This window comes from Penicillium odoratum (genome assembly GCF_028828045.1).
Source record: "Penicillium odoratum strain IBT 22623 chromosome Unknown utg000005l_segment0_segment0, whole genome shotgun sequence".
Taxonomy (NCBI): Eukaryota; Fungi; Ascomycota; class Eurotiomycetes; order Eurotiales; family Aspergillaceae; genus Penicillium; species Penicillium odoratum.
In genome coordinates, this window is record NW_026643147.1 from 2303583 (window position 1) to 2329163 (window position 25581).

A 25581-nucleotide genomic window follows, 5' to 3' on the forward strand; every position below is an offset into this window, starting at 1 on the left:
GGCCTGATACCACATTCCCCGTTCCCGAGATCCTGCCCTAATGATTATTAATGCTTATTCCTAAGCTCCTGATTTGATCTTTTGTATCTACTATTTAAGCTATATCGGTTTTCTACATTGAAATCAAAGTTGAGCATCATGGAACTCATTGTGCAGCTGGTCGCTAGCCAGATCTTCCGCATCGTCTGCTACGCGGTTTCTATCACATTCATATCGGTATTTTTCAACATAGTTCATCAGCAGTTTTTTTATCACCGCACTGAACCCCCAGTTGTATTCCATTGGTTTCCCATCATTGGAAGTACCGTGAGCTATGGAATGGATCCTTATCAGTTCTTCTTTGAGTGTCGGGAGCAGGTAAGTGTACTTTCTGACGGATCAAAGTCCTATCTCAAACATTGACAAGAACGCTAGTATGGCGATATCTTCACGTTCATTCTGCTGGGAAAGAAAATCACCGTCTATCTAGGGGTAGAAGGAAACGAATTCATTCTGAATGGGAAACTCAAGGACGTTAATGCAGAAGAAGTATATGGCAAGTTGACCACGCCAGTCTTCGGATCAGATGTGGTATATGACTGTCCAAACTCGAAATTGATGGAGCAGAAGAAGGTCAGACTACGCCGATTCCGTTCAATCATAGCCTTCATGTTCCAATGATCATAATTCTGACCATCATCCTGTACCCTATAGTTCATCAAGTTCGGTCTCAGCCAAGAAGCCCTGGAGGCATACGTACCCCTAATCGAGCAAGAAGTCGAACAATACATCAAAGTGTCAAAGAGGTTTAAAGGTCCATCGGGAATCATTGATCTTGGCGCTGCAATGGCTGAGATAACCATCTTCACGGCTGGTCGTACGCTACAAGGCGACGAAGTCCGCGCAAAGCTGACTTCGGAATTCGCTGACCTCTACCACGATCTGGATCTCGGCTTCTCCCCCATAAATTTCATGCTTCCATGGGCACCACTTCCTCACAACCGCAAACGAGATGTAGCGCATGCCCGCATGCGCGAAATCTACTTCGATATCATCAACAAACGTCGACAGCAAGCCGCGACCGGGACCGACCAAGGAGCCCATGCTAAAGATATGATCTGGCACCTCATGGGCTGTGTTTATCGAGATGGAACCCCGGTCCCAGATAAAGAGATCGCTCATATGATGATCACACTGTTGATGGCGGGTCAACACTCTTCTTCCGCGATCAGCTGCTGGATTCTGCTCCGTTTGGCATCGAAGCCCGAGATGGCAGAGAAGCTTTACAGTGAGCAGATGAATGCGCTGGGTTCTAGCTCTGGTTTGCTGCCCCCGTTGACATACCGCGATCTTGAGAAATTGCCTCTTCTTGCATACACAATCAAGGAGACACTTCGTATCCACTCTTCTATCCATACCCTCATGCGAAAAGTCAAGAACCCTCTCCCTGTGCCGGGTACGAATTATGTTGTGCCCACTTCGCACACGCTTCTCTCTTCTCCTGGTGTCACTGCGCGCGACGAACGCTACTTTCCGAATGCCATGACCTGGGACCCGCATCGGTGGGAATCACGTGTTGAGGACCAGGTTGACGAGAATGATACAGTGGACTACGGGTATGGTGCTGTGTCCAAAGGAACACGGAGCCCGTACTTGCCATTCGGAGCCGGTAGGCACCGATGCATTGGGGAGAAGTTTGCCTACATGAATCTGGCTGTTATTATTGCGACACTTGTGAGGGAATTCAGATTCTACAACCCTGAGGATCGAGTTGGGGTTCCGGAGACGGATTATTCGGTATGTTTTCTGCACTCCTGCCTTCGTGGATTATTGAGAGCTCACAGATGACTTTTCTTATTGCAGTCTCTCTTTTCGAGGCCTGTGCAGCCTGCAACTGTGCGCTGGGAACGTCGGCATGTTTAAGCTGCCCCGGGGCAGTTATAATCATGGAGAATGGATATCAGTAACATTCTTTTTGTACCGTCGCCAGATATATCAATGAAAGTTGTGTCTATGCACAACATTTAGCTGGTAGCTATTTCCTGCTACATACTTTTAAATTGATACCTCAACCCAAAGATAATAGCTTATGGACGGCAAGTCTTTCAAAGAAAAGAAAACAGAGGATTCATACCCTCGAGGTCGTCGATGTGTCCAGCCGAAATTCTAACCGCTAAATAGACCACAAGAAATTGCCACAGTGTGCGACTTGAAAGATATATAGGGGTATGGTAGCCCACAAGATCTGGGGAGGGGAGAAATGATAATATAGGTATCGAGGACGAAAATAGAAGATATTGAGAAAAATCAGCAACTCTGAGGATAAGATTCCTATCCACGATCCCGTCCTTTACTCCGGTTTGCGTGGCCTCCACGGCGAGCATTTTTGCCCTGTCCGCCAGTAGCAACGTGATGTCCAGTTCCATTTGACTGAGGTGCTGGCGAGGCAGGGCCATTTAGATTATTTTTAGGTGCAGCCTGACCCGAAGCAGGAGAAGTAGGTTGCTGCTTCTGACTCCGAGAGTCGGTAGCATCAGGATTTTTGCCCTTTCCACGACGCTTCCGTGAGCTTCCAGATGCACCGGAAATTCTACCGCCACGACCAGCTTTGCCGCCCTGCTGGGGTTCGGGCTCAAGAAGACCTTGCACACGCTTGCTTTCTTGATCCCACCACTGCTGGAACTGTTGCTCAGCCTGGATATCTTGTATGTTGTGCTTAGCTGTAGCTGCTTCCCGAATCTCGTCTTTTTCGGCCTGCTGTTGCTCCAGGATAGCTGCTATAGAGAATGACCCGTAAGATGGGGAGCGATGATTGACATCCGCGCGTGGGATGTGGCGGATGGATTGGATGCTAGGTTGAGGTGATGGTTTGTGCATGGCTTGATGTGATGGAGTGGAAGGACCGGAGGGTGAAGAATTTGAGAAAGGGGATTGTGGGATATTGGCTGACAATTTACGACTCTGTGTCTGGGTCGGAGTAGCCATTGGCTGGGACCGAGGTGGTGTACCAGCAACAGTTTGCCGGAGAGTCATGGAGGGCTTTTGGGGCGTCTTGACAAGCCCAGGCGCCGATGTACTGGCCTGGCCTGGCAGGGGGTCAGACTTGCTTGGTATGCTCGAAGAAATTGGTGTCGGCAACTGCCATGGATTCGATGGAGCATCCTTGGCCTTTTGCTGAGCCGCCAGTTTTTCCTGCATTTGTTGCTGCTGCATCTTCTTCCGTTCCTTCTGAGATATCTTCGGCGTGAAGTTTCCGCTGCTTTCTCTCCTATCTGTCATGCCAAGTGTGAGATTCGACACCCGAGACTGTGATGCCTCGCCCATAATGTCTTGGAGATCTCTTTTGCTATCTGAAATAACAGGAGAGCTCCACGGTGCTGTAGAGGCGTTAGGCGGCGATGCCAATGCTCGCTTTTGGTGCATGGCAATTGCTCGAGATTCAGTTGGGGAGTCGGCAAGCGATGGACCACGCGAAGAAGACATTTGTTGATCCAAGAAGCTTCGGTCTCCCAGCGACTCATCTTCCGGAGCGCTTGCCCCCAATGCCGGGGAATTGGGGTAAGACCGGCCCCCTTCGTCACTGAATCTCATTCCACGCATGGCTGCTTTGCCCTTACCAGCGGATGGGGACAAAGCAGCCTCATCATCCATCTGGAACATTAGGTCTCCCGTTGACTGTTGCGGCTTCAGCATTGGGCTAGTGATAGGACTTGTGACCTCTCTAGAAGCCCTTGATTTGCGAGTAGACAGCGGTGCATTGGATTTTTCATTGCCTCGAGATCGAACATCATAAGACTCGACTTGGCTAAGGCGGGATTGCAACGCCATCGCGTCAATTCGTCGCTGCTGGTCCAATTTGATCGAGCTGACAATCTCTGGGTATTTCTCGAACACATATGCTTCTGTGTTGCGTCCACGAGAGATGGGATAGCAAGCTAGCTGGTTCTCTTGACAGATTTTGTCGAGTTCAGTGAGGAGATCATCATCAAGGCCATCGAGATATCTAAGGTTTGAGTCAGTAACTGAGTAGTAGGACCTTTGAACGCACCATGTGATAGTACCTATTCGTAAGCATGGTCTCAAGGTCAAGACAGACATGTTCAAGAGCTGCCTTTTTGAACTCCCTCTTATAGATAGGAGCTACTGAGTTGAGAAGATACGTGATGTTGCGTGTGTTGACTATAGAATGTTAGACAAGGAAAACAGCAGACTCGTCCGATTCAAACTCACCAAATTGACCAAGCATCTTTTGACAAATTTGCGATAGTCTGTCAATCATCAACTCATTCGCCACGTAGGTCACATCGAGAAGTAAGTCGATAAGATCATCGAGAGTCTTGGTTCGCACTTCATGGAACAACTGCTCCTCAGTATCTGCATACATGTACCGTAGAACAAATAGAAAGGTCGACCGGTCAATATGTTTGAGGTCAACATGAACGGGCCCCGAGCGGTCCGCCTTCCGCGAAGCAATCCATCGGCCACCAGAATGGCCATGAAATAGTGCATCAAAGAATGGACACCTCTGACACATCACCTGACTATGGACCTTAACAGTGTCGCCGTTATTAAGCTGAACCACTACATCGGCATCATCAAAGAATGAACTCTCGTTGATGGCAAGAGCCATATCCTGCCGCAAGCTTGGCTCGGGGTCTAGCATTATTCTTGCGGCACGTTCAAGTGTAGGAAGGCCAAGCTGAAGAGCAATCCGCATTACCTCTGAGCGTACTTGACGATAGCGGATGGCAGCTTCAGGTGAAACCTTCGCTTTATGCCAAACATCGAGGACGTTGTCTGTGTAAAGAAAGAAAGCAAGATTCAAAACAGAGAGAAAATCAACTCCATGGAGTTGAATTTGCATGTGGCCGTCTTTTCCGTACTCGACATCCAGGACATCAGGAACGGAGGAGTAATATGACGCCCGAAATTCCTGGAGCGCCTTCCTCAGGATCGGGCTGCGACCCTTCAGCAAGAACTCATGCACTGGAATCCGTGCATCGGACAGCGAGCTAGTGATCCAAACTGTCCCCTCGGTGCGCATGGAGAGATATTGGGACTCCATATCCGCAGATGATAAGATGGCCCTTTTGATAGCTACTGCACAAGACAACTCCCCCGTCTCAACCCAGTCGGCTACATCGAACATTGTCTCTACATCGTCTGGAGCAGGAAGCCCAAATGGCGAGAGGGGTAAGAGGTCATCCACAAAGGTGCTTTTAGCGATGTGGACCTGTTCTTTGGTCACGTTGTAATCGCGTTGCGCAACAGCATAAGCCCCAAAGGCATTGCTGCGCACAGCCACTGCCCTTGACAAACCCGGTATGCGGGCGAATTTGTAGTCTTTAAAGGCCCCTTCCTTCTTCTTGGTCCGTTTCTCTTTTCTCCAGGCAGATCCCGATGTAGTGCAAATAATTATGGATCCGTCTTGACCCACATCCACATCGCTAGCAGCCATATGTGACTGTTTGGCAGACCAAGCTCTTACGGGTGGGGCCAAAGAGTTGCGAATTTTGACGGGATTTGTTGTCGAAGTCGGTATTGATGGATTCTCAGGCTTGTTAACTTGAACAGTAAAGACATCACCGGAGCTAGAAAGCGCGCAGATAGTGTTTCCACCACTTGTAAGCTTGATTATGTGATTCACCGAGGCGTCGTATCTCGTCGCCATAAAGCTGTCACGGATAAACCTCGAAGTAGCCTCCAGTGGGAACGATAACTTCGAGTACCCATATTGCGAAAACACCCAAACATCGTGATTTTGCAAAAGTACGGCAGTGGCCTGATCAATGGCAGATACCATCTGAATCGGGGAATTGAAAAGCGACGCACCAACTCGCCGAGGGGTCGTTTGAATTTCAAGAGATCGCGCATCCGAATCCACTAATCCGAGTTGGCCCTCGTTTTTGCCAAACGTATAGAGTCCGGAGTTGCTGAAGACCACCGAGTGAATCGAAGATGCGGCTGCGCCAATGATTGTTTCCTTCTTGAACGGGTTGAAAATCTGGCGAGGCGTCGTTTGGATCGGAACATCGTTCTTGTTGTTGGTTCTGGGTAGGCCGTATCCTAGCTGACTAAACTTGTTACTTCCCCAGCTAAAGATCTCGCCGTACTCGGTGATAGCCAGAGTATGGTCTTGGCCGAGAGCAACCGACATGACCTTCTTTCCTGCCAGCCCACCAGTCTCGATGCACGAAAATGTGAATCTTGTTGTTTCATCACCAGTCCCCAAGCGACCGCCCGGCCCGAATCCACAAATGAACAGATTGGCTTCGGGGTCGTCTGTGATGATTGCAGTATGTAGCTTGGACATGACGGTGTTCTGAATTTTCATCGGCTTGTTTCTGATAAGCGTTGGCAAGTCATTTGAGAAAACAGGGTCCGCATTGCCTTCAAGGCCAATCCCCATCTCCTCCTGATATTCCCGGTAGAATCGGTCCAAAAGATGTTCGGGGCGTTTCAGTGTGACTCGCTCAGGAAACTGACGGTCGTCCTGATCCCCAAGCCCAAGATTTAAGTTTTTGTTGCTGCCGAGTGTAAAGACTTCATCGGCAGAGAAATCCGTCGTGGACTTCAATGAAATTCGAGAAACGTAGGCATCATCTTCGCCATTATCGTCATCATTGGACCCCAAGCTGGAATTACTATCGTCGTCTCCGGCGTGATCAGATGCAGACTCGTTTTTCCATGGACTCGAGGTCATTCGTTTGATATCGCGAGATGTAATGGTCGCCCCATATACATCGAACGGGCTGTAACCTTCCCGATCCTTTATTTTGATCAAGCTTCCAATCTGTCCTGATTTTTCCACTTTGCTAAAATCATTTGCATCACGCTGATCCCGTTCCATCAGCGCCAAGGCAATTGTAGCATTGCCCGCATAAAGAGCGCGATGAAGTGCCGTCCATCCATTCTCCCAGTCCTGCGCGTAGATATCAAGAAATGGAATTTCAAGCAGCGCACGAGCGAACTTGGCGGAGGTGGACTTTGGCGATGAAGCTATGTGATGTAACAGAGTCCTGCCATAGTGGTCACGAGCGTTGACATCCGCGCGCGACAAAACCGTGTTTCCTCGCTGAAAGCCCGGCCGCTCGGGTGTCGATGTTCCGGTTGAAGGGCCAGCGTTCTTCTTTTGCTTTGGAGGATTAGGGGACGAGGGAATTATCGACCCGGGGCTTCCAGCTTTATATGACAGATTGGCTGGTGTTGCAACTATGGAAGCGCCTCCGGATCCTGTAGCTCGCGGCCCCGCGAACGTTGCGTTTGCGAGGAACCGCTGAAAGCTCTCCACATCATCTTGAATGAAAAACTCCCAAATTTTGCTACTCATATGTGCCCGAAGTGGTAGTATCACCGAATCTCTTATCAAGCCCAAGCCAAAGCGTCGCCGTCAACGCACCGGGGTTGACTGCGACGGAGCTGGGTGATAAGAGGACTCCGGTTCGAAGGGAAAGGGGGAGGAGTCGATTCGCGATGGACCGACGCGTCTGCAGGCAATGGGTTATCACCAGGAATATAGCAACGCGTGGTGATTTAAAATCGATTGTGGGATTCGGGGAGGGGTCGCGGCGCGGTGGCGATGACCGAGGTGTAAATGAGGCTGAGAGGTATTGGCTAGGACATTGAACGTCGCGGAATAATTCGGATGCACATAGAAGACCAACTGAGATACAATGTCAAGGAAGAAGCACAAGAGGGAACATGAAATCGTGTTTCGCTATTCATTATCGCGGCTCCGTCATCCACGGATCGTGGAACCGTAGCCGACCAATGACGGGAAGCACGTCCCTCCATGTCCCCAGACGAGAGGTGCGGGTCATCTCGGTCAAATGACAGTGGTGGGAAACCCCGTGGAGGAGCGATAGGACAAGGTTTCTTTATACTACATTCTCAACTTGATCTACAGGAGGATCTTCTCCCCTTCCCCGCTCGCATTCCACCCCGCGCCCAACACTTTTCTCTTCGGTTAGGTTTGCCATGCACGTAGAGGCAATTCTCATTGACAGGACATGAGCATTTACGCCTATCATGTTATCCCGCTCAAAATGCACTGTAAATTTAACATTAAAGCCAACATAGTTGCTATAGTTCTCTGGAGTGAGCCATTATGATTTCACTACTAAAATGAGCAGGAAAGGTAGAACTCTCGAGTATAGGAGTATATATACGGTTAAGTACTCTGGCGGGAGTTCAAACCGTGCAGTCCTCAATCCTTCAAGACAGATTTAGGATCCAGTCCTTGATCCACAATTGTTTCGATATCCTCATTGCTGTCTGATGCCATCATAGTGGCTTTCTTCCTTTGATCCCTGGATTATGAATTAGCATGAGTGTCCAGGTGATGGCCATTGTATATCGAATTTAGTGCTTACCGTCTATGGATGATCAAGGCAGCAATAAATCCCGCCCACAACAAGAAATAGAATACAAATGCCACGGGCCATCCCTTTTTCCATCGTGGAGCTCCGTATTTTCCAGCGGTTGGGAACGCAAGAAGTGGAACCCAGATCTGGAATGAGTAGCCGAATGTCATCATTGATCCCAGGATTAGAGCTCGTTCTTCTGAATCATCCTTGACAATGGTGTTGACCGTGGAATATAGAATAGGGCTTAGGCAGCCCGAGAGACCGAAAATATACCATGCGGTAAACCTATAGTAGTAAATCTGGTCAGTATCCTTTTCCAAGACAGCTGCCTATTACCATTCAATCCAGGTATATCCGGACTTGGAAGTGCTCACTTCAATCCTGTGGGAATATTCCAAATAATCATGCATAGTGACGAAAAGAGACACCCGAACGAGGCAATCGAATAGATGATCCAAGAAGGATAGATTGCAGCAATTGTCGTGCCAAGCCAAGACGCGACAATTTGAATGGCATAAATACCCGTCGGCAGCTTATTGACCTGAGTAACGGAGTATCCCTCAGCTTTGAGCCATAGGTTCATGTAGGACGCGGGATAGGATGAAAGGATCATACACCTGTATTATTCCGTTAGTATACAACATACACACCTTGATCTGCCTTCAATATTTCCCCTTTCTCCAGACATGTCAAGTATAGATTGAAGACTCACGCGTAACATGTGACGAAAACCCAGATGTGCCACCGCTTTATAGATCGCTTGAAGACATCAAGCCCTAATTTACCTGGTCGCCGAATCTTGGCCCTGCCTATCCTCTCCTTGGCCAATGCAATATCACTTTCGGTCAGGTAAAATGGACGTGGCGAGTCTGGAATCCCCGGAAATATCAAAAATCCAAGCAAAGCCACAGGAATCGTAAAGATGCCATCGATAATAAATAGCCACCTCCATCCAGGCATACCCCCAACTCCTGAGAGATTAGTATAGGCAGCAGATTGCAGATATCCGCTGACCATGCTCCCCAATGGGTTGCATATAAACCAAGTACCAGCACGCTTGAAAAGTTCTGGGCCAGAATACCAGGAGCCTTGCAGGGCCTCTGTTAGCGCAGAGCTTTCTTTTTCAGAGGGGCTTCAAGATGTTCCTACCAAGAATAAAATGAGTTCCAGCAAAGACAGGGGCTTCCAGCATTCCAACAAGAAATCGAAGGGCATAAAGCTGATTGACATTGGTGACACGACTTTGGGCAAATGTACAAATACCCCACAGAACTTCAAGTCCGGGAAGCAGCCAGCGAGCCCTTGTATTTAAGTCAGAACCCTTGAACGTCTTGTCATAGTATCTGAACTTACAGCTTTGGGCGAGACATCAAAAGCAGACCTGGAACCTGGAACACGACATATGCCGTATAGTAACAGACATTAAAGTAATTGAGCTGGTTGCCATATAGATCGAAGTCCTCTTTGAGCCCACTCACGTAGGCATTGCTGATATTTGTTTGGTCTCCAATGTTCTCGTAAGCTCTTGAATAGAAGAAGATGTCCACGAGTAACAAATAGCTTACCCAAGTATTTCACGAAGACTGTTAATATTAGCATGCCTTGTTCATTGGCCGAGAAGCATCTCACTCACAGCATAAGCAAGCAAAAACCAAGATTGACACATCCAGCTTGAGGAGCAATCTAATTAGACAGTCAGTTCATGAAAACCACTCTAGACCTGCCATTGTACATACTTCCGCTCTTCAGAAGGATAAGAAGACGGATACCAATTGAAAACCTCCTTGAAGAAACCCCAAAGGGTCGGCTTTGCAGGCTTCGAAATTTGGATGTCTGACATGATGGTCAAAACATTCCCAAGGTGAATGCACGCTCCAGCAGATAAGATGATTATGCTGTGTTGTAGCCGATTTTTCGGTTGTTATATGTTGAAAACACTGGAATCATCACACCTGCAAGGTCTAGATGAATGGCTAATTTCGGTGCAATTTCTCCACATCCTGTCGCGATCACTTTCTTCGGGGGATTTCCGAAACATAATTCCCCACCCCATTCCAACCGGACTATTTAGACAAAGTTTGATAGCAGTCACTCATCATGTTTCGTGATAGGTGCTTACACCCTTGTCGGTTGATGTCTAAAAACCGCGACATGGTGCGGCACGATGGCGTGCCCGTGGCTGTGGCCATCTAATACCCACGATCAACCGTTATCAAGTCAAGTCGCATTTTATACATGAATGACGTGCTTTGATTATCAACTTTAGATCTAAGAGGTCGAGAAGTGCGGGGTTAAAATCTGCCGAAGTTGAAATTCTGGCTCTATATCGTGCTATATAACCCGCGTTCTTCGTCTAGAATTGCATTTGTTCACACAATTCGAGCTTCTATATCAGAAACAGTTAAAATCCACAGTACTTGAGTTCGGAAAAATGCCAGGAAAAATTATTGATCAATACGACCATGTTCCAGTGACCAAGGCGGACTGTCAGTTTATTGATTTTTACCTCCACCCCATCACCTACTAATGTTATCTAGTGGACTGGGCTGAACTTGTCACCCTTGACTTGGGCATTTTCGACAAGCCCGGTGGCAAAGAGCAACTTGCTAAACAGTTAGAACATGCTGTGCAGCATGTTGGTAAGAATGCAGGACTGATATAATGAATGATTCGTTGCTAACCTGTGCCTTGGATTTCAGGATTTTTTTATGTTAAAGGCTTCAACATCAGCCAAGAAGAAGTCGATCGCCAATTTGCTTTAGGTCGCGAATTTTATGCCTTACCACTCGAGGAGAAACTGAAATATCACAATGCCGATGATCTCGTCAAAGGCGAATACAATGGATATAGACCCGCCGGGCACCGCATGTAGGATTTGGAACTACATACCAGCTGATAGAAACTCACTGACCTTCATTAGCTTGGGGAATGGTATCAGAGATAATGTTCAGGTCTACAACATTCCCAAGTTCGACGGCTTTCATCAGCGACAACAGCCTCCCGTCATCTCCGATCATATTGATGAAATTGAAGCTTTCAGCCGAGTACGTCCATCCGTCATTCCAATGTATTCCATCCCGAGCTCACAAAACATAGAAATGTCACACCGAGGTAGTGGAGAAGCTACTACGTGTCTTTGCCATCCTTCTCGAACTTCCAAGCGAGGACCAGCTGGTCCGCGATCACCAGTATGAAGTGAAAGGCGAGGACCATCTGCGTTATATGCACTACGCAGCACGCAGCGCCGAGGAAAACAAGAAAGTTGGTGACTTGTACAGTCCCGGACATACAGACCTGGGATCCATTACCCTGCTTTTCCGCCAGCCTGTAGCCGCCTTGCAGATTCTTAACTCCGCAGGAGAGTGGAAGTGGGTAAAGCCCCAAGATGGAACAATCACAATCAATACGTGTGATGCACTTACAGCCCTGACTGGTGGATACGTGAAGTCAAGTGTTCACCGAGTCCACGCACCTCCCGCTGATCAGGCCCATGTGGATCGGCTGGGCGTGCTATACTTTGCTCGGTAAGTAAAAGGTCTAAGCTCGCTTAAGGAGAACATTCTCAGCAAGACTAACAAGTGAGATAGACCAAACAATCATGTTGTTCTGGACCCTATTGAGAACAGTCCCGTGCTGAATCGTCTAGGTCTCACACAGAACGCCTTCACTAATCTTGGTCAGCATCTCACGACTGAACAGTGGGTCAAGGTACGACAGACGCAACAGCAACGTCGTAACAAAGATATAAAAGTCTCTGAGGAGGGAAAATACACCTACGCAAAGGGGGATCTTGATATCATCCCAGGACTGGAAGCTAAAATTTATAACTAGATGGGCCAACTATTGACCATATGGTCTATATCCACCTGTTTGTCCATGTCTACATAAGAGAAACGGGCATATGTCGCATTATTTCACTTTTGCTAAATATACATCCAATTTGCTTCATATTGTTGTTCCATGAATTGGCTGCATTTATAGCCTGGTATCGCAAATATTTGAGTTCAATTTTCAGAGAAGCCTTCAAGTTTGTCAAGCCCCTCAAGATCTTAGCGGGAAAGGCTTCTTGATTCCAATTGTGAATGTCATAGTAAGATTTCATTGCTGCGTTTTACGCATAATTATTAGGAACAAATCTAGTTAGAGCTACGTTCGACATTGACAGGGAGACACCTTGCTTTAGGTAATTTCAAAAGGAAGACTATGCCAATCAGCTATCCAGCAGCTCGTCTCCTGCTGCTGAGGCCAAATGCGCCGGAAAGGACCTTCAAGCCAGACCGGAAGCGAGTCGCCTGCTTTCCCGTAAGCTTCAGTCTTTAAAGCGGGCCGCAATTCATCCACCTCCAGTTTACCCATTGAGAGAAGAGTGATACGCCATGGTCGCCCTAGGGACGAAAGAACTTCTTGGTCTGGAAAATGCCACACTGAGCCCGTATAATGTTTCTTCAGACCAACTATCCCAACACACGAAAGATTCAAAGATTGAAGGGTTTCAGTTCCGGGCTCTCTTCCACTTTGAATGGTGTTGAAGACAGCTTTCGCCAGGGATTTATCCACAGCGTGGTTAATCAATATTTCGCGAATGTCGCCATTGCGGTAAAAAAGAAGCTGATTGGGGGTTGAGCCTGGTCGGTTCACACATGGTTTCAGATCGAACTCATCAAATGAAGCGTCAGGGGCAGTTATGGTGCATTTATGACCAGAGAGTGCATCAGTACCACCATGATCTGAGTTACATAGCTTAACGCTTGTAACGCTTGTAACGTCTAGCTTGATTATCAGGCTCTGAAGCTGCAGAAGGCCGCCGATATTGCGGTAGCATTCTACTTCGGTGGCATCTCCTTGGGAGCGACGTAAAGTGATTTCGAGTTCCTCAAGGTGTGGGCAGTATTCGCTGATTTTCTTGAGATCGGATGGCGAGAGATGCGAATTCTTGCCTGTTGAAATGACAAGCTTGGTTAACTGACTGCCGTGCTGAGGCAGAAAACATTCAAGGGGATATTTTCCGGTCCACTCGTGAAGTATTAAGGTAGATAGAGGTGAGAGACTGCATAGAAAGCGAGTTTCGGGGGTATCGAATTGACCGAGGCGCCATGCGAGGCGAGTAGCAAATAATGATAGGTTCAACTCTAGCGAATGAAGAGACTCAAATTTGCAGTCATTGGCCAAGAATTCCAAGGCCTGATAGCGGAGAGGATTTGTGATTCGAAGAGTTTGAAGAGCGGAGAAATCGGTGTAGTCGTTCCACATGCTCATGGTCTCCTTGTTAATGCTCTTGTTTTTGCCGCCACGGACACTGAGGTAGTGTAGAGAGCATCGTGTAACTTGACTATCGGATCGATGTTCTTGCTCTCTTGATTCTTCCGTGGGGAAGTAGTCATGATCGTCACGATAACGCGCATGAACCTCCTTCAGGTGCGGAGACAAACTCGCTACAGTGCGGCAGAGAGTCTCCTCATCATATGTATTCTTTTCTTCAAGAAATTGATCTTCCAACCCATTGTCTTCGTAGGCGAAACCGTTGAGTTTGATGCTATAAAGGCGGGGGGATGAGAGCAAGGCGACTTCGTGCGGATTGATTTGCTCTGCCCCAAGGCTGTGCAGCTTGAATCTGTTTAACCATAGTCGACAACTCGAAGAGTTCTCATGGATAGCCTCGAGGAGACACGGAGCAAATTGATGCAAGCCGCTATATAGCAAGTCATTCAGTGAGGGTAGTTGCCTGAGGAGGTTTGCAATCGGTAACCACATATCATCTGTTTCTTGTGTTGTACCAATGCGTCGGGCAGTCGCTTGGTGAGGTACTGAGGGGGTCTCTAGCACATATTGTCTCAGTGCTTCGATGTCATGCGTGCTTGGTGTCGGCGGAAGAGAGCTTTTCTTTCTATCATGTCGTGGGGGCTCGATAATCAGACATCGCACTTGGGGAAAGGCATTCACCCATTCCAGCTGTCGATATATTTGATTGGTCTGCGTCAAAATTGTCTCTCGGTCTTCCCTATCCAGTTGAATCTTGACAATGTGGTAAATAAAAGGCGAAGACACCAATAAAAAATCCTTGTTTGTGTAGGCTAGCGCCCGTAAGCTGAGTGGAGACGTGTCATCGAGGTAACTCATTATAGTATGGACAATCTCCGTGGGGCAGCGGGCGAAAGGACAGTCTTCCATAGTGAAGAGGTTGGATGGTATATGAGAAAAAAAATGAAGTTCCAAATGTGCCTTCAGTCAAGCTATATACCCATATTGATTTCAAGGACCGTATTTCACTCGCCATTTTTTGTACACTAGTAGGCTGAGCCCCAGTTTTTGTGCGGACTGACCGACGATTTTTCACTGATTGGCAGGATTTCGGGTGCCTATATTGCAATACTAGTGATCAAGACCCCTAGAAATGGACTGCAATATGGGTGATACACGTCTGTAAGGTTAGGGTGAGTGGATTTTGACCCGACTGGACCAATCAGACATGACAGAACTATGCCTCCCGTATTCCGTATTCCGTATATCGTATTTTGTAGTTCATACCTGGCAACTAAATCTTAGACTCGCAGTCATAGCCTCATCGAGCTACTAGACGCTAGAAGCTGGGCTCGGATACGTAAACGCCACGAAAATGATGGCGGAGTCTTCTGATTATGCCGAGTAAGGCGCATTTGGTGACATCCCACTAATACTATGGTGTCCCCTCTATGCAATTAGTGGAAATAATCCAGACCCCCATAGAGACCAGAGCCTATGAAGATGAATCTATTGAAGCTGGAGGCGACTATTGAAGATTTTTCCCAACCGATATTACAGCATTGTGATTTGATGTTGGGGACGATGGTAAGCTGTAGTTGAATTTCTACGATATTTAAACCGAGTGCTGGGACCTTCAAAGACCTTTGCACGTATGTACCTGTCAAACTGTCAAAGAGAGAGGTTCCTGTGGTGCAGATCTATGTGCGGCAAGTAAAGTACTACATAGAGTACACTGTGTACACTTGTATCTTCACGCAGATCTCGGATCGGGCAACATGTGAAGTTGCTGGAATCTTCCAAGATTATACATATCCATTTCACTCCAAATATCAACAAAGGATGTTGAAAATGGTTTCATCAATGGACGGCGCTTTCTCTCAAGTGAAATGTTCAATGTTGAGAGCTTCAGACCTCATCAACTCAGGTGCTCCCTACATGTATCGCGATCATTGAGCCGAGGCACCTGTTTCTCGGTTGACATCGGGATTGAACATTTGAAGTCGCTTATATTCGTATAGTAATTCTTTTACATTACGAAAGAGTTTCTTAAATTATTTTGTCATGAATATTCGACACCTTGAGGTTTTTCACATGGCGTTTTACAGGAATGTTCGTTGTTTGGTCTCGTGACGTCCACGGGTCTTTTATCTTCCAAGGTTCTTCCGACCTCACCTTTTAGATCTAAATCTGTACCTCGGGAGCATTGAAGCTTGAACAAGCTGGACGATCTAGCCGGTACAAATGGGTTCGCAAACAATTATGTCCTGCAAAGTTGAAGGGCTCAATTCCAAGTGGGTTTGGCTGCTGGAATGTCTTCAAAATCCGAATCATCTAAGAGACGAAACGAAGCCAGATTCGTGCAATCACAACGTTCATTGAAGTTCTCTTCTTCGTCTTCACTGTCCCGCTTCTCCTGCTGGTACCGTGCAAGAATAAATGAACGGACGGAGTCGCTTACACGACCGAGCCCACTATCATGCCCGGCAAGGTCCGGGTTAACATATGATAGCGACATCATATATGCATCTTGTCAGGTAGCATCCCCCTCTTCGATACAATATCTGACGCCAAAAATAATCCTCCTAACCATATCAGTCAAGAAAACGGCCTTATTTCATGCCGATCACAGCCCTAGGGGGAACTCCGGAGTGCGGGGTTGAGCAGGTCCCTCCACTCGTTTACCCCAGGGGTTTCCAGGGGTTTTTGCGATCATCTGGGGTACAGATTTCGTCAGGATTTCGCTGGCTCAGGAACAGAGAATCCGTTGGTTATGGAATCTCTTCTTTGGTGTGTTGCGGCGAAATGTCCCGATCCACTTGATGGATCCAGCTGAAAAGCGGGTACAATGGCTTTCTCCTTTTTCAAGGAACTGCTCGGATGGCCTGGGGCATTGTGATCACCGTTCCCTAAGCTGTGCTGCCTCGGCAAGACAGATGATCACATTCACTGTTTCTTTTGAGAGCATTTATTTATCTCAATTCCCGCCAGTTTGGCATCGTGCAGGGCCCCCACTGAAGCCTTGTCCATCAGTATCAAGCCATGGTTTCCTCCAATTCTTCAGTGCGCTTGGTTATGGCCTTTGTGGCCTTGCTGGCTCTTGTATCTGCCCGCCCAGCAGCCGTATCGGTGCCCCGTGTATCTCGTGGGCTTCCTGAGACTCCCAGTGATGATCCGTTCTATCAGCCTCCGGCCGGCTTTGAGTCTGAGAACCCTGGAACAATTTTACGTCAGCGCACTGTTTCTGTCGCTTTCTTAGGCCTCATCCCAGACCCTGTGGAAGCCTATCAGCTATTGTACCGCACTACTGCCATCAATGGGTCGGCTATTGCAACCGTGACCACGATCTTCAAGCCTACCAATCCTAAGACAGATCGATTTGTCTCATTCCACACAGCCTACGATAGCTCCGACACGATCTGTGACCCCAGCTACAACTATCGACTCGGTGCGGCACAGACCGATATTATTTCCTCTGCAGAACAATTGATCCTTCAGGCGTATCTACTTCTGGGCTACATTGTTGCATCGCCCGACTATGAAGGTCCTGACGCAGCATTCGGACCCGGTCGCCTGGCAGGAATGGGGGTTCTGGATAACATGCGAGCTGTCAGTAACTTCGATGCATTGGGTCTCTCCACTTCTACGCCCATGATTGTCGGCACTGGTTATTCGGGCGGTGCAATTGCCACAGGTTGGGCGGCTTCTCTGCAGCCTACCTACGCCCCTGAGTTGGACATTAAGGGCTGGGCCCAAGGCGGTACTCCAGCTAACCTTACAGGTACTCTGATGTTCATTGACGATACTCTATTCAGCGGCTTTCTTCCTCCAGCTGTAGCCGGCCTATCTGCACCTAGTGCATATGGTGCTGAACTGGTTCCGGTTCTTGATGAGATTCTTACCTCGGAGGGTCGATCCGTTGTCGAAAAGGCCCAGAACACCTGTGCGGTTGGAGATCTGCTCAACTTCGCCGACATGTCGCTGCTTTCCACCAGCGTTCAAAGCCTCGGTGATAGACTGCTCTATGAATCTACTATCCAGGCCATCATGAAACAATGCAGTATGGGAGTCGCAAGGGATGAAACCCCAACTGCGCCGGTGTTTGTCTACCATGCATCGCAGGATGAGATCATTCCCTACGCGAACGCCTCGACGATGGTCGATTCGTGGTGCAACTATGGGGCGGATGTCAAATTTACCACGTTTGGAAATGGCGGGCATGCCACGACTGAGGTCATCGGTCTTCCCGATACGATTAACTTTGTTGAGTCCGCCTTTGCGGGCACCACCCAGAGTGGCTGCTCGAGTAACACGGAGTTGACTAGTATTCTCAACCCCATTGCACTCGGCGTAGAGCTGGAACCGGTTCTGGTGAAGTTGCTTGAAGTTCTTGCTACCCTTGGCACCAGCGACTCGAACCTCAAGCAGGACCTTGATGTTTTGAATGATGTGGTTAAATGGTAGATCAACCTTTAAGATAAATGGAGATTTGATCCGATAGATCTACAGTGGAGACTGTACGGGAGAGACCGGGAATTTATCCGTTGAAGATAATGTTTGATAATCCACTAGGATTAAGTTAGTGATCCTAGTTATTAATTTATTTTAATATTTAAATGACCAATCTCATTGCCACATTAGCTTTTGATCATTCCCTTTGCGTGATTGCTTGCGTCATTTTTCCGCGGCTCTGCTGCCGAATCGACCCTTCAGGCCCCAAATTCCCTCGCGCGACCGTGATAACTTTGGCTGTGAAAGATATGGATTAGTTTATACTCATTTCTATGTTGGAATGTTTCATTTAAGAAATTACTACATATGTCGCACGGAGTACCTAGTGTATTCGCTCCAAGTGCTCCCTATCTTTCTGTTAAATTCGTACGAATGTCAGTGGTTTAACGCCATGTCGATCACCTGAGGCCGTAATCAGCTGGGGCCTTATCTCTCATATAGCGGTCTATAGAAACTACATAGAATATAGATAGGAAAACATGGAAATATGCAGCATACTTGCTTTTTCTCGTAAAATATGGAACATGTAAAATAAAGTATATCAACGTCCATGATCTGGAGTGGCGTTCCAGGCTGACTTGGGCACTCGAGACCTGTCGAGTCACAGGGTGTGCGTCACAGACAATCTCCGCCTTCCCCTTCCGCAACTCAACCCCCCCCCCCCCCCATTCACCTCATTCACTCCATTCAACTTAAATCTACAATCCCCCAACCGTTAGCATGGCCATTCCCGTTCTCCCATAGGTTTCACGGTATCTACGTGGAAGTTCCCTTTGATTCCTGATAATTTCATGCGGGGAAGCTTCTAGGCTCCGAAGGTCCCAGGTCTCCAGGTTCCCGGCAACGATGTACTCAGTTCTTCCCATTGTTTGATCTGATTTGCCATCCCCTTTCCAGTGAAATTCCATTAGATGGTCAATCTCTTTTTCTTTGGCGTACCTGTTAGCATGGCCGTCTCCACCAGCTGCATCTCACTCGTTCTGCACTCCTGATAACAGTATCCGCTGATAGCAAACTGGCCCCGGCTCTCTGTTCGTCGGGGTAAGCTACTCTTGACTTGTTAAATCCAACCGATCATCCTGTCTCACTGATTGTGTTCAGAGACATCCACCATGCACCAGAACCCTCGGTCACCGGCAGTGCCTCCTGGGGCGCCGGGGCCCTCCAAGCTCCCCTCCAAACTCCCGCCTCGGAATGACCTCAAAGACCCGGAATCCACACCAGCATCTCCAACGACTGATATGCGGGCAAATCAGAACAGGGGCTTAGGGATAGAGGCTGGTGGTAGCTCTTCTGAACAGGCTAGGGCGGCAAATTCAGGGAACGAAGCTCTGGCCAAACTAAATCAGATCATATCGGTATGGTATAAATGGCTCTTGAGCACCCTGATCTCCATGCTGACTCTGTTTTTGTTACCTTCAGAATTATCACACCAAAGCAGCTTTGATCATTCTTCACTCCCGGGTTGAGCTACCGCAATCTTTCATAAAAGGCTCCAATACCCCGCGAGTAAATCGATGGGTATGTTGTAATCAGCACCAGCCCTCTCATACAAGAAAAGACCAGAGATCTAATTTTTTGGATGATAGTTTAATGTTGAATTGGACGAAACCGATATCCTGCGAGAATCGCTGCAAACCTGGCGAAACTGCGACGCCACCGATAATCGACCACCCCCACTCATCATCGAAACCTTCATCGACACGAGAGGCCTCACGAATAATGAGAGTCTGGTGATTCTGGATGATCACGGAAAACGTTGGGATGTACAGGAATCTCTTGCCGCATCACCAATCCTTGGCTCGAAGCAATCGGGGTCCGAAGAGGTCATTTTGGAACGATGGAAAATCGAGTTGGGGGGCTCTGCAAGCAGACCTCCAGCCGATTTGGCCACCATTCTGCCAACAGTGTATAAGAAGAGCATTGTCCTCTTCCGATCTTTATTCACATACTCCAAGTTCCTACCAGCTTGGAAGTTCTCCCGCGGCAATGCAAAGGCACGTCGAAGCCCCGCACTGCAGATTAGGTATCGTGTGGTAGATGGAAGCTCTCGCCTGGAAGCGTCCCTGGATAACTTGACAGCTCCGTTGTTTCAGGGGAATGGAAAAGTGGTAGAAACATACAGTTTCGGGGTCACGGAATCTCCAGCAGGACCCTTCTCGGTGGAGGTCACATATCGGACGAACTGTGATTTCCGAATTGACGATTCCGAAGCCCTGCTGAGCTCCCGCTTCATGGGTGCCGACGATGATATCTTCCGACCTTCATTACCCAAGGAGGATACGATTCGGCCCGAAGTTGGGTCGATGCCAGTGGGAAGAAGAGCGATGGAGAACCCGGATCGTTCGCGGGCGTATGGGAGTCTATCAACATTTCATCAAGTCGGTCCGGCCGCCGGTTCAAGCCCTATTTCAGCATTGCGTGCTGCTCGGGATGCTGGCGACGGTTCTCCTTCGCCGACAGAATCATATTCCAAGAAGCTACTGCCCGCTGCGAAAATTGGGGCGACTGGACGAGCGGCCAAGCTTGCAAATGAGAGTGGTAGCTCGAAGTTTGCTCGGCGCCCCTCTGTTTCTTTCCCGCATTTCAAAGCAGGCTCTCTATCTGACTCACCTGCCTTCGATCATCCTTTGGGCGTGTCTCCTCGTACCACTACTTCTGCAAGAGGTTCCGCAGCAACATCTGTTGATTCACGGATAATGCCACCTCCTTCTTCGGCAGCGTCAGCACGACGACCTGCCTCTTTAGTAACCGATCATGCGATACCTTCACCTACCTCGGCATCTCCAAAGCCTGCACCGCTATCCAGGTTCAGTAGTTCGTTCAGTCAACGACGAGCTCGCCCATCTTCAGGAGGCGGCCACAAGTTGGAAGATGAAACCTCCAGTGGGAAAGCAAGTGCGACATCATCCAACATGCAGCCGGGCTCTGGTCTACTTGCAGAGGTGACTGGAACAAGTGCGGAATCAATCCATGCGGACGATGAAAACATTTCTGATTTCCTCAAGTTTCTTGACCTAAAGAAAGATCTCATGAGTCGCCCGCCTAGCTCTGCCTCCCAGATTTCCGGTCCTCGGAAACCCACTGCCACTTCTGCTTCCCTTGCTCGCTTCCAACAAATGCGCGACTCGAATGCTGCACTATCGGATTCAATGTCAGCTTCCGTGCAAATTCATCGCTCGTCTATCTCCTCTAGCAAACAGCTCTCTGGAGTTCCACCAATGGTAGCTGGTACTTCTATTTCTACCGCTTCATCTCCTGGAAAGCCAATTTCGCCACATACCCCACATACCCCTGCCATTCGATCCCGTCTTAGCTCCAACAGTGTGGTTGATGATATCAGCACCGAGCACAATCGACCCATTCCGCGCATTGGGCAAGACGGAGGTGGATCTCCACTTGATGAGAACTCTAGCATGGAAACAACGCAGCGAGCCCCGTCTACAGCAGCTGCGATTGATATTCCTACCTCTCCACGACCTTTCGCACCGGCATTTCGTCGCTCAAGCTCTGCTGCTCAGCGCCGGCGACCGTCTGCCGAGGAAGATGATATCTTTTCATTCGGCATGCGAAGCGTCAGCCTTGGGATCGAAGAGCGCTCCCATCTCCGGCGGCAGGCAGACCAGGAAACCACGGATGCTCATACTTTATTAGAACCTGGCTCACTGAATCTGTCCTTGGAAGATCCTAGCGCACGTGCTCCCCCTGCAGCTGTCATTACACGGAGCCGGGATGCTGCAGCACTTCGAAGTCAGACCGTCTCTGTTCCCGCCGCGACATCCACATCGTCCAATGCCAACCTTTATCAACCTCGTTTTGGTACTCGTGGTCGAGGCTCTTCTGGCGGTCCTCATTCCCTCAGCTCAGCATCTAGCAGTCTTGCACGTGGAGGCACGATCCCACATTATCTAACGGAGCGAGAGGAGCGTGATGGAAACGCTAGTGGTAGCAATAGTGGCAATTCTACTATGGAAATCAGACGTAGCTCTTTCCAACGCCGTCCACCGCCATCTCAATTTGAGGATGATGAGCCCTTGCTGTTCGCCATGAGTGATTTCGGTGCCTCCCGTCGCAGCTTAGAAGAGAATCGGCATGGCAATCATGGAGGTGCTGACTCCGGCGCCGGTTCTCGACGTGGCAGTGGCAGACGTGGAGCTGGACCTCCTAGCTGGAACTAGGTGTCGCCTCAACTGAATTCCTTGGTTACTCTGATCTCCTCGCCTCATACTCTCTAATCTTCCTTCCTTTTTTTCCAGTTTCTCGTCCAGCCCGTCATCTATCTCGAAATACCCATTTTCAGCTCATGCGTTCCGTTGGCTGGTTTCCTTCTGAAAACACTTATTTTTCTCGCAGGTCGGCTGCTTCATAGACTGAACACTCTAATCAGGCGTTGATCATTTCGTCCATAGAAATTGTGTCATTCTTCTTTCTTCTCTCTCAAGCTTCTCCCCTTCGCGCTGCTTGTTTGGCCGAGGTTGATATGCCTTTGGTAATACTTTACTTCCCGCAAGAGCATGATTGAGATGAATTTATGTTTCTGGGAACCCGGCGCCTTGCTTATCGTTTACGTATTCAGCTCTGGGTGAATTTTCATTTCTTCTCATGATAACATGATCTCTTTCATCTTGATCTTTGGTGACTTCAAATGTTGGTTGTATCTTAGGCAGCTTGAATGTCAAATGGGCCTGTCCCTACTAACAAATTGAACCGGCTCATCTGAAATGGGAACCAACATTGGAATTATTAGTAGTTGTGCTATGTATCAGCTCTGGATCTCTTTTGATATGACTTCGGAATTAAATTTGCACTTCGGTTGAAACTTGAAAGACTTTTATTTCTCCAAACTCGAGTAAAAGGTATCTAACGAATTAGGCTCTAGATGCAAAAAACAATGACCCGATCATTCAACGTATGCATAATAAACAGTACAGATCCAGCTAGCTGACATGCTAGAAGATAAGGGGAATCCGGCTCTCCTCCAATCAGTCTGGGCTAGGAGGTGTCTCCCAAATTCAAGGCTCTAGCATTTTTAATTGGCACTGAGCCTACTCAGGCTGGTCGACAAGCATCTCTTAGATATAAAGTTGACTGAGAGACTCCCACGGTAGGGGCTGGGGCGAGGTGATGTGATGTAGGATCTCAATGACAGGCACCTGTGGTACCAGCATCGGATTACCAAAATTACATACCCCGGAAAGCGTTGTTCGACGCACTGCGGCGCTCCTTTGAGCGGAAAGAGGAAGATGGAGTCTTGTCGTATTGAACCTCTGGTTTCTGGTTCTTGGACTTGGAGGCAGGCATGAAGCTGACTTCTCTTTCGCCAACAGGGCCACCCTGTCGGACGTGTCTCGGTTTTGACTTCATGTTCTGAGCACGCGAGCCAAATGAGCGATCGCGTGTGGAATTGGTCCGTGCCGAAGAAGAAACCTGCATGCGAGGAGGAGGACGCTTTGTACGCTTGTAGTCGGCGGAGGAGATTTTGTTGGAGGCCTTCTCCTTGACAGGTCTCTCGCGCTCGCTGTCGGAGTCGGAGTCATCATCGCTAGATCCAGGGACGTCGTCGATAGCTTCTTGCTCCACTGCTGTAAGACCACGCTCCTTTCTTGTGGCTTGGTCGGGCACGGTGCTGGGGTTGATAAGTTGGAATTCACGGGATGTCTCATCGACGGCGAAGTCCTCATCCTCGAACAGCTTGGTGAAACGGCTATCGCGAAGGACGCCCTTATCCTTGGTCTCAGATGTAGCGGGGGTAGCGTCGGGCATATCTTCATCACCGCCGCGCGCAAGGACACGCTGAGCCTTCTTGCGCTCAGCCTTCTCCTCGGCGTTCATCAATCTCTCGGCTAGCCTCTTGTTCACCTTGACGGCAGCCTTCTTCTTGCCACGAATGCGGCTCTCCCGCTCCTTGTCGATCTTCTCCTTGACTCGCTTGGCACGCTCCTCTTCCCAGACGTACGGGTTGGCGATCAAACGCGCCTCCTCGTACAGCCTCTGAGCCACGAAGTAACCGTGCATGTATGGCCGCAATAGGTTAGTACGTCCAATAAGGTGCTCCAAATTGAGGGTGCGGAGCTGGGGAACAGTCAAGAACTTGAAGTTGTCGTAAACAGCACCAGCCTGGGAACTGCTGAAGGCATTCGGGTCGTTGGGGTCCTCCGCCATTTCTTCCACCAAGTTGTCCAGGAAAGAGCACCATTTTGGCGCTGGTCCAAGTTGAGGGATAAAGAACGAGTGTTGCTGTCTACCTTCGTTGGCTGTGAGGAGCATTCCGCTGTCCTTGCACCAGGCCACCGAGTTGATATCCACCGCGGGTTCAACAGAGGTCCAGGGAGTACCATCGCGAGGATCCCAGATCTTGATGATGCGCTTATCTGCTGACATGATTTTGGGGTCCAATGTTGCTTCACGGGTTTCAGTTGAGGGCTGCAAGAATTTGAGAGTGTGAATGGGGAAGCCGTATCCTTGGTCCTTCTTCAGAAGAGGGACTGGAGATCGCAAGTCGTAAAGGTGGATCAGACCATTTGAAGAACCGGTTCCAAGTGTCAAACCCGAGCGTTGAAATTCCAACGCAGTAATCTCAGACCTTCCTTCGTTGAACTGTTGGGTAGGCGGTAAAAGCACACCCGCGCGGCCCTTGGCTCTAGGATCCCACAATTCCACAGTTCCAGTGGATGTACCAAAGGCGAGTAGGTTGTGGCTCTCCTCCGCAATCGCACCGGTATTGACAGATCCAGTATTAATACCACCTTGGAGGGTGCCGCCTCCGGTGGAAGTGAAATCGTCTCCACCAACATCCACCTCAAAGCTGCGCATATACCTGCCCAGCTCCAGATTCAATCGGAAAACTTCACCCATACCATCCTGATTTACACCAACGGACGGAATGAATGCTTCGGTCGATTGTCGGTCATATACGAGATCACGTCCATACCGAGGAAGGCGGGTTGTGTAGTGACATCCTTGCGGTGTGTGGAATTCTAGAGAACGGTCGGACTGGAGGTGAAGGGATTTTGTGTAGTCGGAGGATAGAAGGATGAAGGTTGTGTTCAGGGCGACTGTATGCCGGGCCCAGGACAGAGACAGTTGGGGGAGATAGTGAGTGTGGATTTGCGGCTTGTAAGTTCCTGTCAGAGGCGTTGTTAGCTATGCGCTGCGACCGCGGCAGCGAGTGATAAGCCATACCTGTACTCATTACCCAATCACCATCATCACTAACTCGAACACACTGGCTAGCTTCCTCAAACTCAAAGTCTTGGAGCAACTCCACCCGGTTCGCATACTCGGGATCGTCTTTCAAGCTGCGCTTTCTGCGTCTAGCGAGCCATTCTGGGAGTGGTCGAGCAGTGTTAGAGCCCGAAATGGTGTACACAGGCACCTCAGACTGGTTAGACAACTTCATGGCGGCGAAGTTCCCAGCAAGGTTGACACTAGCGCGATCAAAAAAAGTCGAAGATAAAAAAAAAGAGATAAAACCCGATAGCGACCA

At 48.8% G+C, this 25581-nt stretch overlaps 9 protein-coding genes across 9 annotated transcripts; 4 read left to right on the forward strand and 5 right to left on the reverse strand.

Annotated features, from left to right (window-relative positions):
• Positions 1 to 138: 138 nt before the first annotated feature.
• N7520_006406 (cytochrome P450) lies at positions 139 to 1902 on the forward strand (the record flags this gene model as incomplete). The annotated part of the gene is made up of 4 exons (XM_057140340.1): positions 139 to 357; positions 415 to 612; positions 694 to 1776; positions 1843 to 1902. The coding sequence occupies 4 exons, from the start codon at positions 139 to 141 to the stop codon at positions 1900 to 1902; spliced, it is 1560 nt and encodes a 519-aa protein (XP_056994346.1).
• Positions 1903 to 2310: 408 nt separating this feature from the next.
• N7520_006407 (BTB domain and ankyrin repeat protein) lies at positions 2311 to 7309 on the reverse strand (the record flags this gene model as incomplete). The annotated part of the gene is made up of 3 exons (XM_057140341.1): positions 2311 to 3982; positions 4041 to 4158; positions 4210 to 7309. The coding sequence occupies 3 exons, from the start codon at positions 7307 to 7309 to the stop codon at positions 2311 to 2313; spliced, it is 4890 nt and encodes a 1629-aa protein (XP_056994347.1).
• Positions 7310 to 8185: 876 nt separating this feature from the next.
• Positions 8186 to 10185, reverse strand: N7520_006408 (MFS general substrate transporter; the record flags this gene model as incomplete). The annotated part of the gene is made up of 9 exons (XM_057140342.1): positions 8186 to 8288; positions 8352 to 8630; positions 8720 to 8962; positions 9058 to 9445; positions 9495 to 9646; positions 9699 to 9849; positions 9911 to 9928; positions 9979 to 10028; positions 10082 to 10185. 9 exons carry the CDS (start codon positions 10183 to 10185, stop codon positions 8186 to 8188), a joined length of 1488 nt encoding a protein of 495 aa, XP_056994348.1.
• A 591-nt stretch (positions 10186 to 10776) lies between these two features.
• On the forward strand, positions 10777 to 12176 carry N7520_006409 (uncharacterized protein; the record flags this gene model as incomplete). The annotated part of the gene is made up of 6 exons (XM_057140343.1): positions 10777 to 10831; positions 10883 to 10984; positions 11045 to 11213; positions 11266 to 11389; positions 11442 to 11869; positions 11933 to 12176. The coding sequence occupies 6 exons, from the start codon at positions 10777 to 10779 to the stop codon at positions 12174 to 12176; spliced, it is 1122 nt and encodes a 373-aa protein (XP_056994349.1).
• Positions 12177 to 12524: 348 nt separating this feature from the next.
• N7520_006410 (uncharacterized protein) lies at positions 12525 to 14513 on the reverse strand (the record flags this gene model as incomplete). The annotated part of the gene is made up of 1 exon (XM_057140344.1): positions 12525 to 14513. One exon carries the CDS (start codon positions 14511 to 14513, stop codon positions 12525 to 12527), a length of 1989 nt encoding a protein of 662 aa, XP_056994350.1.
• Positions 14514 to 15867: 1354 nt separating this feature from the next.
• Positions 15868 to 16101, reverse strand: N7520_006411 (uncharacterized protein; the record flags this gene model as incomplete). Its single annotated transcript, XM_057140345.1, has 1 exon — positions 15868 to 16101. The coding sequence occupies one exon, from the start codon at positions 16099 to 16101 to the stop codon at positions 15868 to 15870; it is 234 nt and encodes a 77-aa protein (XP_056994351.1).
• A 524-nt stretch (positions 16102 to 16625) lies between these two features.
• Positions 16626 to 18047, forward strand: N7520_006412 (uncharacterized protein; the record flags this gene model as incomplete). The annotated part of the gene is made up of 1 exon (XM_057140346.1): positions 16626 to 18047. One exon carries the CDS (start codon positions 16626 to 16628, stop codon positions 18045 to 18047), a length of 1422 nt encoding a protein of 473 aa, XP_056994352.1.
• Positions 18048 to 19207: 1160 nt separating this feature from the next.
• Positions 19208 to 22273, forward strand: N7520_006413 (uncharacterized protein; the record flags this gene model as incomplete). Its single annotated transcript, XM_057140347.1, has 3 exons — positions 19208 to 19453; positions 19518 to 19616; positions 19685 to 22273. The coding sequence occupies 3 exons, from the start codon at positions 19208 to 19210 to the stop codon at positions 22271 to 22273; spliced, it is 2934 nt and encodes a 977-aa protein (XP_056994353.1).
• A 1003-nt stretch (positions 22274 to 23276) lies between these two features.
• Positions 23277 to 25494, reverse strand: N7520_006414 (WD repeat NOL10/ENP2 family protein; the record flags this gene model as incomplete). The annotated part of the gene is made up of 2 exons (XM_057140348.1): positions 23277 to 25219; positions 25278 to 25494. The coding sequence occupies 2 exons, from the start codon at positions 25492 to 25494 to the stop codon at positions 23277 to 23279; spliced, it is 2160 nt and encodes a 719-aa protein (XP_056994354.1).
• Positions 25495 to 25581: the final 87 nt, after the last annotated feature.